This window comes from Vipera ursinii (genome assembly GCF_947247035.1).
Source record: "Vipera ursinii genome assembly, chromosome: 5".
Classification (NCBI taxonomy): domain Eukaryota; kingdom Metazoa; phylum Chordata; class Lepidosauria; order Squamata; family Viperidae; genus Vipera; species Vipera ursinii.
In genome coordinates, this window is record NC_139518.1 from 62,311,705 (window position 1) to 62,329,238 (window position 17,534).

The 17,534-nt window shown below is 41.7% G+C and overlaps 1 protein-coding gene across 1 annotated transcript in view; it reads right to left on the minus strand.

The window, feature by feature from the left end:
* Positions 1–17,534, minus strand: part of ADAM12 (ADAM metallopeptidase domain 12) — a 306,835-nt gene that overhangs the window by 19,537 nt on the left and 269,764 nt on the right. The window contains exons 17-18 of the mRNA XM_083364104.1: positions 7,391–7,468; positions 5,463–5,571 (exon numbers count right to left, since the gene is read on the minus strand). Of these exons, the coding sequence (XP_083220230.1) occupies positions 5,463–5,571; positions 7,391–7,468 (187 nt within the window). The remainder of the gene's footprint in view (positions 1–5,462; positions 5,572–7,390; positions 7,469–17,534) is intronic.

The following is a 17,534-nucleotide window of genomic DNA, read 5'->3' on the forward strand; positions in this document are numbered from 1 at the left end:
ACTGTTATTGGCTTCCGCTACGGCCAAACCCGGGCAGCCTCCTCCACCCCCAGCAGTGCCATCTGGGGGTTCTCTGGTTTCATCAGAACCAGGCAGCAAGTGGAAAAGTGCTAGTAGTAGCACTACTACCGGGAGCGGTTTCAATCAGCCCCTTCATTGCCAAGCATCCCCATAGAAGTCAATGGAGGCGCCATGGCTGGCCTTTCGAGTCTGTGAGTGAATGAGAGCGAGAGAGAGCATTTTCGAGCAAAGTGTGGGAGAGGGAAGCTTTTCCGAACAAAATGTGAGTAAATGAGAGCAAGAGAGAAGCTTTTCCAAGCAAAGGTGAGTGAATGAGAGTGGGGGGCAGGGCTGGTGCATGTCTCGCCTTAGGCTCCACTCATCAATTCCCCTGTTCCGCGCATGCGCGTGCATGCATGCACGCTTTTTGCAGTTCCCAATTTTTTCTTTTGTGAGGGAACTGGTTCCGAGTGGCTCAATGTTTCGGGTTGCCAACCCCTGAGATAGCCAGTTGTACAACTTCACAGCTGGCTATGCATCCTACTCTTCCTGAACATATCTGCAAAATATGCTACTTTACCTTGATGGAAGGACGTTTGCTATTTCCTTTAGCAAAAAGTTAACTTCATTATTCTGCAAGAACAACTCAATATTAACAATTTTCAGAGCTTACTAGGAATGAAACATTGACATTTACAATTAATATAAATGGGAGAAAATTACTTTTGCTTCTTGGAAATTCCCAAACTTTGTAGGGGGTAGCACTAACAAAAACACCCATGAAGTTTGCTCTGCAGAATTCAAATACAGCAAAATTATTTATTTGAGGTGGAAATCTAATAGTGCTGGTTCTGAAGCACCCACCCCATGACCTCTTCACTACGAAGAGCAGTAGTGTGTAAATAGAGTTAAGGTTGGATTTGCATTCTCTCTTTCCCTTTCATTCTCTCTGTTCTTGTCCAAAACACCTTGCTAATTGGAGATATTTTTTCTGCAGGCACACATGCATGATGACTCCAAACTCTCTTCATGATAATTTCTAGGCTGAATTCCTCCTTGATTACTTTCCATCCTTTGCTTTTTGTCGTGCCTTCAGATGCTTAGAGAATAGGTTGACTTCGTTGTGGCAGCTATATCCTAGGCTTTTGCCTATATATGTCCTATAAATGCAATTGCAACTTATTTGCATATTTCCTATAAATAAATTAACTTTCTGTTATAAGTACTGTATAAGTATAAAACCATTCTCAGGAATGCTTGGAAGCACATCCGGAATGTTTCAACCTCCCACATTATTTATTATGTGAGTACTCAAGTGTAGCATTGCTTTGGTGGTATGGGACAGTGACTATAATAGTGTTCTTTCAGGACAACGTGGCTTAAAAAGCACAGCATTCTATCAGATGAAGGAATGGGTAGAGATGTAGTATAGAAAACACAGTCTTTCCAAGAGTTCATCCGTGATCTTAAGTTTCCTCTCATTGTATTTCATTGCTTGTTATCAATCTGTCACTCATATGAAGCTGCTGTCATCTAAAAGACCCAATGTTAATGCATAATTTAATTTAATTTTTAATTTATTAATATTTCTATACCGCCCTTCTCCCGAAGGACTCAGGGCGGTGTACAGGGCAAGAATAAAACACAGAGTTACAAAAATTAAAAGGTAATTAAATACATGCCCATAAAAACAGTTGGTACATTAATAAAAACCCCAATAAAATGATAGTAAAAACCCCACCAATCCCCCCTCAGGCCAGGCCGGCTTGTTTGAACAGGTATGTTTTCAGATCGCGGCGAAAGGAGCGAAGATCGGGCGCCATCCGGAGCTCAACCGGTAACTGGTTCCATAGCTCCGGGGCGCCCACAGAGAAAGATCTCCCCCTGGGGGCCACCAATCTACATTCTCTGACCGGTGGCACCCTGAGGAGGCCCTCTCTGTGGGAACGCACAGGGCGGAGGGAAGTTGACGCCGGCAGCAGGTGTTCCCTAAGGTACTCCGGACCCCTGCCATGTAGGGCTTTAAACACCATGACTAGTACCTTGAATCTCACCCGGAAGACAACTGGCAACCAATGCAGCTCACGGAGCAGAGGTGTGACATGGGAGTATCGGGAAACTCCCAACACAACTCTCGCGGCTGCATTCTGTACCAGTTGGAGCCTCCGGGTGGTCCTCAAGGGCAGCCCCATGTAGAGAGCGTTGCAGTAGTCCAGACGAGAGGTCACGAGCGCGTGAGTGACCGTGCATAAGTCATCCCAGCCTAGATAGGGCCGCAACTGGCACACCAGGTGAACCTGGGCGAAAGCCCCCCTAGTCACAGCTTCTATGTGGTCTTCCAGGGTGAGCCGTGAATCTAGGAGGACTCCCAAGTTGCGAGCCCTATCTACGGGGGGTAATAATTCGCCCCCCATAGCGAGAGGTGGAATGTCCGAATAAACCTGGGATGAAGGTATGCAAAGCCACTCGGTCTTGTCGGGGTTGAGTTGAAGTCTGTTCCTCCCCATCCAGACCTGAACCGCCTCTAGGCAACGGGACATCACGGTGAGGGCATCACTGGGGTGGTTTGGGGTCGAAAAGAAAAGCTGGGTATCATCAGCATACTGATGATACCCAACTCCAAAACCATGAATGATCTCACCCAGCGGTTTCATATAGATGTTGAACAGGAGAGGCGAGAGGACCGACCCCTGAGGAACTCCACAAATGAGAGACCTCGTGGTCGACCTCTGCCCTCCTGCCAACACCGACTGCGAGCGTCCCTGGAGATAGGAGGAGAACCACTGTAAAACCGTGCCTCCCACTCCCAATCCCCTGAGACGCCGCAGCAAGATACCATGGTCGATGGTATCGAAAGCCGCTGAGAGGTCTAATAGGACCAGAACAGAGGAATGCCCCCTGTCCCGAGCCCTCCAGAGATCATTCATCAGCGCGAACAATGCCGTCTCCGTGCTGTACCCGGGCCTGAAACCCGATTGGTACGGGTCTAGATAATCTGCTTCATCCAGGACCAGAGGGAGCTGATGTGCCACCACACTCTCAACAACCTTCCCAAGAAAGCGAAGGTTGGAGACAGGATGAAAGTTGTTCAATACAGCTGGGTCCAAGGCAGGCTTCTTGAGGAGAGGCCTCTTTCAAGACGGCGGGGAAGCTGCCCTCACTCAAAGAAGCCGCTATAACTGCCTGGAACCAGCTGCGTGTCCTCTCCCGGGCTGCATAGACCAGCCAGGAAGGGCACGGGTCCAATAAACATGTGGTGGTGCTCAGCCTCCCCATGATCCTGTCCACTTCCTCCGGAGTCACAGAATCAAACTCCTCCCAGGTGATATCGACAAGACCGCCCGTGTCCTGCTCGACAGACTCTGCCCAGTCAGAGTCCAGACCGGTCCGAATCCAAGCGATTTTGTCCAACAGATGCTGGTTAAACTCCTCGGCACGACCCTGCAAGGGTTCCTCCCTCACCTCCTGATTCAGGAGGGAGCGAGTCACCCTAAACAGGGCGGCCGGGCGATTATCTGCAGACGCGATAAGGGTGGCGAAGTGGTTAGACCTCGCCTCCCTTATCGCAGCGAGATAAGACCTAGTATAGGTTCTTAGTCGCAATCGGTCAGATTCGGATCGGCTGGATCTCCAACCGCTCTCTAGGCCCCGTCTCTGACGCTTCATCTCCCGGAGCTCCGCGGAGAACCATGGAGCTCGACGGGATCTGCACCGGGTCAGGGGCCGCAGGGGTACAACTCGGTCAAGAGCCTCAATGGCTGCCCTTTCCCAGGCTTCCACTAAGGCGTCTGCCGAGCTGTGAGCAAGGGAGGCAGGGGGGACCCCAGCGCCGCCTGGAACCTCTGGGGATCCATTAAGCGTCTGGGGCGGTACCATTTGTTAGGTTCCACACACCCACGGCGGGGGGTGGCAAAATGGAAGACCAGCCGCAGGAGATGATGATCGGTCCATGACAGGGGCATAACAATTGGGGAGCCCCCACCAAGATCATCTAACCACTGTCCAGATAAGAAAACTAGGTCAAGGGTGTGGCCTCCCTCATGAGTCGGTCCCGAAATTACTTGCGTCAGGTCCATGGCCGTCATGGAAGCCATGAACTCCCGAGCCAACTCAGATGATCCTCCCAGAGATGGTAGATTGAAGTCCCCCAAAACTATAACTTTCGGGAACTCAATCACCAACCCAGAGAGGACATTGAGAAGCTCAGGCAGGGCTGCTGCTGCGTGACTAGGCGAAAGATACACCAGCAGCAAGCCCAACTGCGCACCAGGGTCGCATCTCAAAAAGAGAGACTCACACCCGACTATCTGGGGAACGGTGGCCTCCCGTGGGCACAAGGTCTCCCTCATAACAACAGCCACTCCCCCACCCCTACCCTGAGCCCAAGGCCGGTGTAGCACCCGGAAACCTGGTGGGCAAAGATCAACCAGAGGAATACCGCCCTCTGGGCCCAACCAAGTTTCCGTGATGCAAGCCAGGTCCGCCTGCTCACCCTCGACCAAGTCACGGACGAGAAGAGCTTTGTTAGCGACAGACCTGGCATTCAAGTACACCAGCCGGAGCTCAGGAGGCTGCACATCCTCACTCCCGGGACCTCGGGGCAGAGCCAGAGGGTCGGAGTGCCTCCCCGCTTGTAAGCAGTGGAGAGACCTTCCCTGAGATTGATACGGCCCTCTGTTCCTACACCTGCTGCCATTCCCTAACGTCGTGGGAATGGGTAATCCCACGACTGGCCCTGGAGCCCCAGAAGCAACCGACCCCCGCTCCTCCCCCCCGCGATCCGCCTCGGCACTGGCCTGAACAGAGGTTGTTGGACTGCCCCCCTCGTCCAAACAACCAAAAGAAGTACCCTCCCTCCTCCCTAACCCCTGAAAAAATTTCGACAAAAAACTAACCAGGGGCCTCTTGTTAGGTTTACGTCGGAGGCCCCTACCCGTGCCCAGCCATCTCTCAGGGTCCCAATAAATGGGCCCTTCCTCGAGATTGTACGCGGCTGGAAAGGCGGGTCGCCCCCAGGAAGGGGGAGCACCCCTGAGGGCGAGCAAGTCCGTAGAGGAATACCTAAGATAAGGCATAAGAGCAGTCCAGATGCAGGCAGTCCATAGTCAGTAAGGAGGGTCTAAGCAGAGGACAAATAAAAGAGCCAACAGGACAAAGGTGAAAGATATAAAGATGTGTCAGCACAAAACAATGAAATAGGAAGATTTTATTTTGGGAAGGTCTATGGAGAAGACCTTTTGTTACCATAAATGGGCTGAAGCACAATCAGTGAATTACAGCTGTAACTACTTTTGCATTTAAAGTGAAACAAAGGCACCGCCCTACACATAGTTCAATTTATTTATATTCACAATGGCAGCTAGAAGTGGATAATGAGATATAAAAACTGGATCCCTAGATAATCTGATGTCCAAAGCCAATTCCTTCATTTATGTTCTCTTTACTTTTGTCTGTTTACTCACCAGATTGTCGAACTGGCCCACTGTCAATACTGCCGCCAAATCCTGCCTTATCACAAAAGGGAGGACCCCAATGAGCCTCACAGTGGCAATTTTTTTTATTGTTGCAGACCTCAAAAGCAAAAGCATGTACAAATATGAGTATGGAGAAGCACTACCAAAGATTTATGTCTATCATATAAATAAACTAAATACGATACAGCAATCATGCTTTGTGATGTTACAAAGACTACTGCTTTTTATAGATTGTTCCAAATGTAACTCCAAGTGGAACAAAAATAATTGATTCCAGAATTAAAAAGTAATTGTAGGACCATATCCAGAATTATTTTGATAGCATTTTCTCTTCTAGAATGTCACCTTGAAGGAATGCAGACAATTTACTTTCTAGTTAGAAAGCTGGAATTCCAAACACAGTAACCAAACAATACTATCACTAAAGTGTTTGCATGACAGAAGATTATGGAAAGGCAGGCCATTTTGCAAGGAGTTTGTTTGTCCCTAGAGCAGGGGTGTCAAACTCAATTTCATTGAGGGCCGCATCAGCATTGCGGTTGCCCTCAGGGGACCAGGTGGGTGTGGCCTGGGTGGGCGTGGCCTACTGGGTGGGCGTGGCTACAGTGCATATGGCCTATTGGGTGGGCGTGGCCAGCTGTACATCGTTCGCATCAAGGGTGCCTATGGGGGCCTGGGCAGGAGTGGGACAGATCTGAGGGTCCCTGGCAGAAGGAGGGTCTCTGGGCCAGGGCCAAGGCAGTGGGGGCCATTCCCTCACTGTTTCCAGGATGGCTTCGCGGGCCACATGAAATCACTTCGCGGGCCGGATCTGGCCCCCGGGCCTTGTGTTTGACATGTCTGCCCTAGAGTGTTACATGCATTATTGATTATAATCTTTAAGGCAGACAGGTCAAACTCGTGATGTCATGTGATGCCACGTGACATATCGGGACTGTTTTGCCATTGCCAGCAATGTGGTGGGTGCGGCTTCCGTGTGACGCATCCGGCCTGTGGGCCGGTAGTTTGACACCCCAGTATTTGCTTATTGCCTTAATTGCTTTCTCAGATCAATGAAGATCTACTAAATAAGTTTAAATTACACCTAGTCTCACAAGCCTGAAGAAGTTACAACCAAAATAGGTGACCGGTGGGATCTCATTTGTGGTTTGTCCATAGATAATTAAGTGTCTTACTTGTGAATGTTGCTGTGTGCTAGAACAAAATACCATGCATTCAAACATATGTGGCTAAGTTAAGGATTTCCTGAAGATTTTTTATAGGAGCCTCCATCATTGAATTTTAGAAGGTTGACCATATCTGCTCCAGCTTGTCATATATAATTTCTGTCTTGCTTTTTTATCTGTAACTCTGTTTATAGTAATGGTGGATGCTATTACTATGCTACTTTTAATATATTTATATTTATATTGCATAATTGATTTTTCCCCTGAACACTTCCTTGAAGACCTGAAGGACTGGCTGACTCATTAAATGCTTTAACTTCATTTTGTTTTGTAAAACATTTTAAAAATATTTCATTTCTGTTACATCTGCTTGGTTGAACATGCCTATCAGCTTCTGCTCCAAACAGCTGGATATATTTGAAAGAATCCTTCACTCCGGTCTATTATGCCTGAACCATTAACAAGAGCATAAGTGAACTCATTCTAGTTTTTAAAGTGCTGAATGCTAATTGTTGCAAAGATAAGGTCACCATGACCAGCAATATTGCTTTGTCAAATAAAAGCCACATTTCCTTTCTTGGGCATTGAAAGGGCATTGAAAATTGATCATTCTGGAAGCAGAGGCTGAAAAAACCTGAGAGATATAGTACAAAAAAAAAATCACCGTTTTTAAGGGCTATAACCAATGAATGATTTATTGCTCAGCTGGAGATTGACTGACTATAAAAAAATTGAATCTGTAATACTTACCCCACGTCCATGACATTTTGTTGCACATTCATGAACACCAAACACACTGGTGTTTTGGCAGCGGCGATTAAGACAGATCTGTAAAGACATAAGAGCAGGCAAAAGATAATTTATGGCATAAAGACCAAACAACTGGACTTTTCTTTCTGTATTGTATTTCTAATTCAAGAGAGAATAGCCAATCTCTTCTGGTTATGATTTCAAACTTAAAGAGTAGATTTTGATCTAGAGAGGTATGAAGTAATGTTGATGCCATCTCCTTAAATTTATCAACCGTTATTGCACAGTTAAATAAGATAGCAAGATGCTAAGACCTAAAGGATTCTGAATGAAATAACTTGGAATATGGAACAAAGCTGCAGGTAAGAAAATATGCAGGAAGTATGTCGACTGCCTTATTTACAGAACATTGTGCATACATCAATCTAATATTTTTTTCTTTCAAAAATCTGCTTCTTTCCTGACTGCTATATGTTATGTCTTTAGGACAACTGTGCCACATTGAGTATGGTGTATTTCCAAGTTAAGAATATAAGGATGTAAAAAGAGTCCTGTTACATCAGATCAAGTGCCCCTCAGTCCAGCATTTTGGGTGTCCCAATGGCTACATACTGTAGATCCATGAGGAATTGTTAACTAAAGCTTATTGGAAATTAGATATGCATATTTTGGGATGTGTTGGGTGGGCCACCAAGCTGCTTTTTTAAAGTGTGGAACCTATCAGATATAATTTATTTATCTAGAATTACATTGTGTCTATTTGCAAGTTCAGCAAATATTAGAAAGATACTGTTAATTTTTATCACTTCCTTCTCTGAAGATAATGGAAAGTTTGAAATCCTATATGTGAACATCAGTGCTCTCTCTTTCTCTCTCTCTCTCTCTCTCTCTCTCTCTCTCTGTGTGTGTGTGTGTGTGTGTGTGTGTGTGTGTGTGTGTGTGCATGCACCCGCGTGCATGTGTTCAAGTCAGTTTTTGACTCCTGCATAGTTTTTGGCAGCTGCATAGATTAGTGTCTGCAATTTACTTGGCAAGATTTTTCAAAAGTGGTTTGCCTCCTTTCTAGGCTGAGAGAAAGTCACCCAGCTAGAACTCACAGTCTCTTGGTTTCTAGCCTGGTGCTTTAACCACTAGGTAAAACTGACTCAATGAATGTCACTGTGGAAACCTAAGGTAGCATTCCTCTACATGATGGAGGAGTTAGTGTACCCTTTCTCCTCCAAAAAACAGACAATGTAATATTACTATTATATCCAACAATGGATGGAAACTAATCAAGGAGAGAAGCAACCTGGAATTAAGGAGAAACTTCCTAACAGTGAGGACAATTAACCAGTGGAACAGCTTGCCTCCAGAAGTTATAGGTTCACTGGAGGTTTTTGAGAAGAGACTGGACAGCCACCTGTCTAAAATGGTATGAACAGGGGGTTGGACTAGAAGACTGTGAGAGGGATCTTGGAGTCCTAGTGGACAATCACTTAAATATGAGCCAGCAGTGTGCTGCAGCTGCCAAAACAGCCAACACAGTGCTAGGCTGCATTAACAGAGGGATAAAATCGAGATCACGTGAAGTGTTAATACCACTTTACAATGCCTTAGTAAGGCCACCCTTGGAATGCTGCATCCAGTTTTGGTCACCACGATGTAAAAAAGATGTTGAGACTCTAGAAAGAGTACAGAGAAGAGCAACAAAGATGATTAGGGGACTGGAGGCTAAAACATATAAGGAACGGTTGCTGGAATTGGGTATGTCTAGTTTAACGAAGAGAAGGACGAGGGGGGACATGATAGCAGTGTTCCAATATCTCAGGGGCTGCCACAAAGAAGAGGGAGTCAAGCTATTCTCCAAAGCACCTGAAGGCAGAAGAAGAAGCAACAGATGGAAACTAACCAAAGAGAGAAGCCACCTAAAATTAAGGAGAAATTTCCTGACAGTTAGAACAATTAATCAGTGGAACAACCTGCCTCCAGAAGTTGTGAATGCTTCAACACTGGAAATGTTTAAGAAAACACTGGACAAACATTTGTCTGAAATGGTATAGGGTTTCTTGCCTGAGCAGGGTGTTGGACTAGATGATCTCCAAGGTCCCTTCCATCATCATCATCATCATCATCATCATCATCATCATCATCATCATCATCATTATTATTATTATTATTATTATTATTATTATTATTATTATTATTATTATTAAGCTTTTATTCATAAAACATGAAACTCAGTCAACTGAACACTGAAACTGACTGGCACTAATGGTTGACACGGGTTGCTGCCAGCATCCTAGGTATCAACCAGGTATCTCCTTAAAATGTAAGATGTTCCAAGTAGCGTAGTTTTTTGTAGCTTTACTGGAGTTATTGCAGGAAGCTGCAATTTCTTGATGTATTTTGCAAAGTTTTTGGACATAGTTCCCAGTGCCCCGATGACAATGGGTATCACTGTTACTCGTTTCATCCATAATCGCAGTTTCAATGGCCAGGTCGCAGTATTTCATAATTTTTTCCAGTTCTTTTTCTTCGACTCTGGCATCTCCTGGTACAGCAATATCAATCAACTGTACACTTCAGTTCTCTACAACTGTGATATCTGGTGTGTTGTGTTCCAAATGGCGATCTGTCTGTATTCGGAAGTCCCACAAGATCTTCACCCTCTCATTCTCAACAACTTTTTCCATCCTATGTTCCCATGACTTTTTGGACACAGGCAAGTCGTATTTTTTACACAATGCCCAGTGGATTAGTTTAGCAATTCGGTCATGTCTAGCTTTGTAATCAGTTTGCGTGATTTTGCTGCACTCACATATTAAATGTGAAACAGTTTCAACTTTGTCGTTGCAAAGTCAGCAATTTGGATTGTCAGTGGAGTTTTGCATCTTCGCTTTCATGGCATTAGTTTGTAGTGCTTGTTCTTGAGCAGCCAGTATTAAGTCTTCCATTTCTTTCTTGATGGTTCCCATCTTAAGTCATGCCCATGTCAAGTTGTTATCACATTTTCCTTCAATGTTTTTCAAATGCTGTCCATGCAAAGCTTTGGTTTTCCATATATTTAATCTGTCATCTAGCCGTTTTTCCTTATATTCTGCCTTTGTTTCTGTTATTTTTATAATGCTCTCTGTTTTCACAGCCTTCAGCAATTTTTCTGTACTTTGATTTACATAGTCATTCAAACTTCGTTTTTCTTCTTCTACAGTTTGGTGGATTTGCAATAGCCCTCTACCCACTATTTTTCTTGGCAGATACAACCTGTCAATGTCACTTCATGGATGTAGAGCGTGGTGCATATTCAAAAGTTTACAGGTTTTCCAGCCTAGGTTTTCCAGTTCAGCTGAAGTCCAGTTGATAATTACAGCTGGGTAGCGTAGCACTGGGACTGCCCATGTATTAATGGCTTTAATTATGTTTCCAGCATTCAGCTTTGATTTTAATATTTTGTGGACTCTTCTCATGTACTCCTTTTGCATTGACTCTTTGACTTTTCCATTTAAGATGTTATCTGCTTCCAATATGCCTAGGTATTTGTAACCATCATCCTTTGCTGGTGCTTTCACAATATTTCCATTTCCCAGTTCTTTTCCTTCTATTTTTCCCATTTTTCCTCGTTGCATGGATAATATAGCGTATTTTCCAAGTCCAAAGTTCATTCTGATGTCGCCACTAAACAGTTGAACTGTGTTGAGTATTGATTCAAGTTCAGTGTGGCTTTTCGCATACAGTTTTAAGTTATCCATATATAGTAGATGGTTTATCTTGCCATACTGGCTTGAGATGTGGTATCCCAGTTTTGTGTTTCATTAAGATTATTGTCAATGGAATTAATGTGATGTTGAACAGTAGTGGTGAAAGTGAGTCCCCTTGGAAGATCCCTCATCTGATGACATCATCATCATCATCATCATCATCATCATTATTATTATTATTATTATTATTATTATTATTATTATTATTATTATTATTATTATTATTATCTCCAAGATCCCTTCCAGCTCTATTCTGATTGATTGACTGTGGCACTGTTCAAACTTGCATGGTCCAATTTGGGGGGGGGGGTTGAATGTGATGGGGGTTGTGTAAGAGAGAAAAAAGAGAATACAAAAATAAGATAGACAGCAAAGGTTCATCTCATGAATTACCATCTGCATGATAGAAGTGGAAAATCTGCTCTTTATGTGAAGATAAGTTAATTTTTGAATTTAAATTTTAGAAGTCAGTGGCTTCTTACTGATGCAAACACTATCTCATCCCAGTACACACAATTATGTAATATCATGCCAAATATATTTGTCAAAGCCTTTCACTTCAACAATAACATCTATATTAAGAGGCATTTAGAGCGGGCAACTAAATTTCATTTTCGATGTGCGCCATTGTGCCCACAGTAAAAATGACAATAAAGATTATCATCTTATCTTATCATCTTATCTTATCTAATCTTATCTTATCTTATCTTATCTTATCTTATCTTATCTTATCTTATCTTATCTTATCATCTATCATCTTATCTTATCTTTTTTTAAAAAAATAGGTAATGTCAAAAGCAATTTGTGATAAGATCAGCAGTGGACTGGAAAGCAACAGTTGAAGGAAACTCCCAAATATTTAAAAATTCAAAATGGGTAATGGCAGCTTTTTCTATTTTTTCAAGAGAGTTCTTTCTGAAGAAAAGCCCATAACAGCTAAATATATTTCAAATGCTGCCAGAGGTTAATTTTTGTCCAACTATATATTAAGTCTATCCCACATTCCCACCCTCAAATTAAACTGCCTTCCTTTGTAAATTAGATTATTATGGGCTCAAACTTTAAACAGAATTTGTCATTTTATTGCAGGGTTAAATTAGCATTTGCCTGAAGAAGATACATTTATCTTTTATTTATAGGGAAATGAATAACAGGGAGTGGCATGTAATCGAACATGCATTGTTCATGCAATCATCACAGAGAGTTAACTTCACTATTTCACTGGAGCTGAATCACAGGGACAAAGAAAGATTGACATCCCCATAAAAGCAGACTCACAATGCAAACTAAAATGACCCACTTACAGAGTGCCTGATATATCATCAGAGTGGAGAAAAGATTATACGGTCCAGGAATGGTATTAGATGCCAGGTCAACAATCAGATCTCTACTGTAATATCTGCTCTCCTTTAATTTGGGGACTTATTTCAGCAGGGCTAAAAGTCAGGCACAATTTTTATGAGCAGGCAGGGGACAAAATGAAGCAGAACAGAATACTGATGCTTAATCAGGGTAGATATTCCCTCTAAGGAAAGGGGAAATTAGGAAAGAAATGAAAGGGAACCGGCTTCACAACAAATATAATACGCCACTGAAGCCTCACAACAAACAAACCATTCAGTATCCCATGGCACACCAAATTGTTTGTTTTTATTTACTTATTGCATTTATAACTCAGCAGAAAAAAAACTCTCAAGGGGTCTATACTGGAGCCTCTCCTAATTTTAATATCACAAAACAGCCCTATAAACAAAGCTGAGCTAGAGGAGAGTGACAGGCCGATGGCTGGACGACATGAACCAGTTCTTTATCTAATCCTTATTGACCACACTACATTAAAGTGGCTGCTATTAAAATAAGAACAAAGATGTATTAAAAGCAGGCAGTTGTGTGGTTTAATTCAATTGATTTAAATAACTCTGGAGCTCACTGTCGGGGAAGGAGAGCTAGCCACTCTGCCCTTCAGCATCCCTGCATGGTGCCATCCTGGATCTAGGAGCTATTTTCAGAGCGGCCACAATTCATTGAAAACACAAACTAATATAAAGAAGAAAAAAGAAAAAGAGCAAAGAAAAAGAAAAAAGTTTACATTGTGTTAAGGTCTCAAGGATAATTTTTATAAAAGGATGTATTATTGGTACATGACGCCAGATAAATTATCTAGAATGTATAAAGGCATTTCAAATGTACACTGAAAATGTGAGCATCATGAAGGGCCATTTATCATGCTAGGTGGATGAATAAAACCCCCCGAAATATTTTGGTTTCAAATACATACTTGGATATAGAGGATTTTAAAGATCAATATTCAACTGAAGCTAGACATTTTCTTTTAAGGATTAATATGAGATACTACATGTGCCCTTTTCCTTTCCCTGCTCTCCTTGTAGGATACTGATGAAGGCATTTTATGGCTACTCCTGTGTGCAACTAAATTGGAACCTCTACCAAAAAGTAGATCAGATTGCATTTTTCTAGATAAATATAGAGTCTTAAGACCTCTAGTTTTCCTTGCTTGTTCCTCACATTCTGGATATATGGATAAAGGCCATGAAAGCCTCAGTTCATCACACTTGACTTGTCTCTTCCTTTAATGATATGTTCTTTACTGAGTGCTTTCACATCCTGCTACCCCTCCCTGTCTCAGTCCCTGGGGAAGTAGTATTGTTGAGTTCTCATCTCCTTCCTGATAGTATTTACTCAATAATGCTCTGAATCAAGCTCGTCTGTTGCCAGAAATCCCTCATTTTTAAAATAAAGGACTTCTGGGAAGAGGTGAGCTTGATTCAGAGCATTATTGATGAAATACTATCAGGAAGGAGATGAGAACTCAACAATACTACTTCAATTGTTAGAGAATCCAAACTATTTCTATTGGCGCCATCTGTGTAGCCAGTTTTCATTTCTTTATTTTTTTATATGCAAGCCATGCTCTTTAATAGAAGAAATGGATGCTTGGCCCATTATCAGGCTTACGGATCATTGCTTCAGTCTCTCTGAGTACGGAATCTCACTTCCACGTATGACATCCTCATCTTCAGAGGCTATCATTCTTTCCTTTGTACACCATGCAAGATCTTCCTTGAGTTCTCTGTTGTTTTATGGCAATAGCACTTAGACTTATATACCGCTTCACAGTGCTTTACAGCCCTCTCTAAACGGTTTATAGAGTCAGCATATTGACTCCAACGATCTGGGTCTTCATTTTACTGACCTTGGAAGGATGGAAGGCTAAGTCAACCTTGAGCCAGTGAGGATCAAACCCCTGGCAGTCAGCAGAATTAGCCTGCAATACTGCATTCTAATCACTGCATCACCTTGGCTTTATGGTGGCTATTCTTCATCCAGAGATACATAGGTGGTTTCATGGTATTCTTAACCTCCTGCTAACATTTCTGTGTCCCGTGCAAGAATTCCTTATCTTTCCTAATAAGCTGTAAAGGGGACTATTTTGTTTCTAGCCTCTTCACCTTCTCTTCCATGAAGATAATCTGCCTGAACTTGCAGTATTTCTTCTAGTCTTCAGAGAGGAAAACAAATATGGTACATCCCCTACAGATCGCACAAGGAGTTTTCTCCATTTCTGTCTTGCTCAGATATACAAAAACAAAAACAAATATTTGATTACAAATATTAAGATACTGCCGCAAGCTTATGTATAACACATAAAGCATATAGACCTCAAAAGTAAGCATAAGCTCAGAGACTAATCTTGATCTGTACTCTGCCAATCTCAGAGGACATTGCTTAAAGCCTACCTCTCTCAAATTCTCAGAGGCATTGTTCTCATAGCTTTTCATTATTTTCCTTTCTTGCTTGACTACTCTGGAAAAGCTATGCATAGATATACTGAGCAAGATGTTTTATAAATTCTTCTAGAAGTGAAAAGCTACAGGAACTGCTTTATGCTTTGGCAACTTTCCCAGGTTGGAATATGCTAAAGCACATAGTTAATGAAGAAGATGTCATCCAAAAGCCACTAAATAGCATAGTTCCAACCATTAAGTCAAGGTGTTCTACGTTCTCCTCTCAGAAAAGACTATAGCTTTGACACAGTGCTAAGATACTGGAGTCCATTTTCATAAAAAGTCCCACCCCCAATCAAGAAAGTAAAACTAAGAACTCAAAATTAAAATCTGAAACAAAAGTCAGTAGGACTCAAGCCTATTGGAAGATCTGTCTAAAAAATTTCAATTCTTCTAAATCAGAGGACATTGTGTGGGCTGTGTGTTACTCATTATTTATTTATTTGATGCTTTAAAGGCATTTCTAGGTTACCTAAGGACTAAAGCCCTCCTCATGAAGCTTATACAACACAATCTAATAAATAATAAAGGAACAAAATTTAATAAAAGCAATAAATCAAGCAATAACCATTTATTGTTAGAGAGTATTAAAATATTGCAGAACTAAAGATGAAAATCAAGAACAATACAGCTGAACACAATCACAAAAAGGCCAAGGAAAATGTGAATTGTCAGGACTTTTCTAAAACCCTTTAATGACAGAGCTTGATGGATCCCAGCTGGATGATCAGTTTTATGGACATCTGCAGGAAATTTTCCAGGAGAAAGCAAAGCTAAACTGTATAATGCAACTGTTTTTTGCATCCAAAATATGTATCTTATAATACACCAGTCTATTTTTTCTTATATTTATGCATTGTTCCTTGTGTTACATTCCATAGAAGAAACATGATACTAGTTTCAAAGTTCACTTGTATACATTTTGAAATAGTCTCTTTTAAAATAATTTGATCATTTCACACGATCTTTCAGGAAAAAGATTTCATATTCTAAAACAGGAACACAGGAAATCGAATTAAGTCAGATCATTAGTTCATTATCTGTCCATGCCAATGGAGAGTCCACCAGCTCCACTACAAGGAGAATTTCTGCCCAGCTTGGAACAAATTTAGTGTATTTGAAATAGTTATATCCTGTTTGATATAATCTTAAAGTCAAATTTAAAGAGGAACTCCATCAGGTCCCATTTGCTATTGTTCTTCCAGTCAGCATTATTCCAAATCAGTAACGGGATAAAATTCTTATGCTTAATATTGCCAGGAGAGGGTGATTGGGAAAATACTAACTGATGTTTTGGGGCTTGTTTTTAATTTTAGAAGTGTTGAGCTAAGGGTTTCTTCCTTGTCACTTAGCCCTACAATCCCCTCTGCTAGTAACTCACAAAGATTAGTGTTGCATCCTATTTCCTCTTGTCTACTGGGCTCCATTTTGTTTCCATTTCTTACATTTTCCATGTAGTATAGTATTTTAACAGGAAACAGGCACTGCATGGTAGAAACTATTCCTGAGGACTTTTTGCTGTTCTTTTTTGGGTTTATCTGCCACGTTAAAATAGGAAGTAACCAGCAGATGGTTTCTCAAGATAGGTACTATTTTCTTGGGGTGACATGTCTATTAAAGTCTTAGCAATTTTATGTGTTATTGTAATAATTTCTTCAGATCATCTAGCCTTTTTCGTAATGCCCACTTGTTCAGTATCTTGCAAGATACTGAAAGAGTTAATGAAGTTTGTCTCTAAGGGTACTTCATAACACTGACTTCTGTGGAAAATGCATATTGTTTGCTCAGCCTATCTCTTCTCAAGGACAGTGGTGATAGAAAGTCCTTGAAGTTACCTATTATTATGTTGCTGAAATTAAATGTTAAAGTAAAGCACGCTTATTGCCAAGATGAGATATTAATGAGCTAACCCCCCTCTGTGTGAGAAACACATGGAGCGAGAAGATTTCAAAGTTGCTTAAAATTGGCTTCATTTTGAACAACATGCTGGTCATAGTAGGATGTTTAAAGGGTAGAAGGATTTGTTTAGAGTCTCTCCTGGATAGAAGCCATTCAATGTTCTGCAAATCAATCAATTGCCTTTCACAGTGTACAAGCTACCTGAGGGAGATAATGGTTGCACTTCTGAACCTCCATTTTCCTCTATTTACTCTGTTATTTTGAATGTGTAGAGTGATCTGATTTGACTGTAAATAATAATTACAGTGGAATTGCCTTTTGTCCAATATTTCCTGAGAGCGTGATATTTGCTGGTATGTAGTTTTAGAATATAGTTTTAGATCTCTTAATTTATCCCCACTCTCTTTTTAGGTTCCAAAAGAGGATCTGCCTTTCCACCACTATTATGTGTTTTAAGACACAGTTGTTTCTGGATAAGCTTGATTTGACTGACTTAGCAGTAGTATTTGTATGACTGTGTTTAAATTTAAATTTACAGTGTTCAGTTCATTGTTAATTGTAGTTAAAAGCTCAAAATTGGCAATATTGTTTATGCTGTCAATAATAATTGTCGTTATAAAATAAGTAACATTTTAAAAATCCTTATCACCTTCTTGTATAAGCCTTGGATTTGGTGGACAAATGGCTTTGATTTGTGAGGGG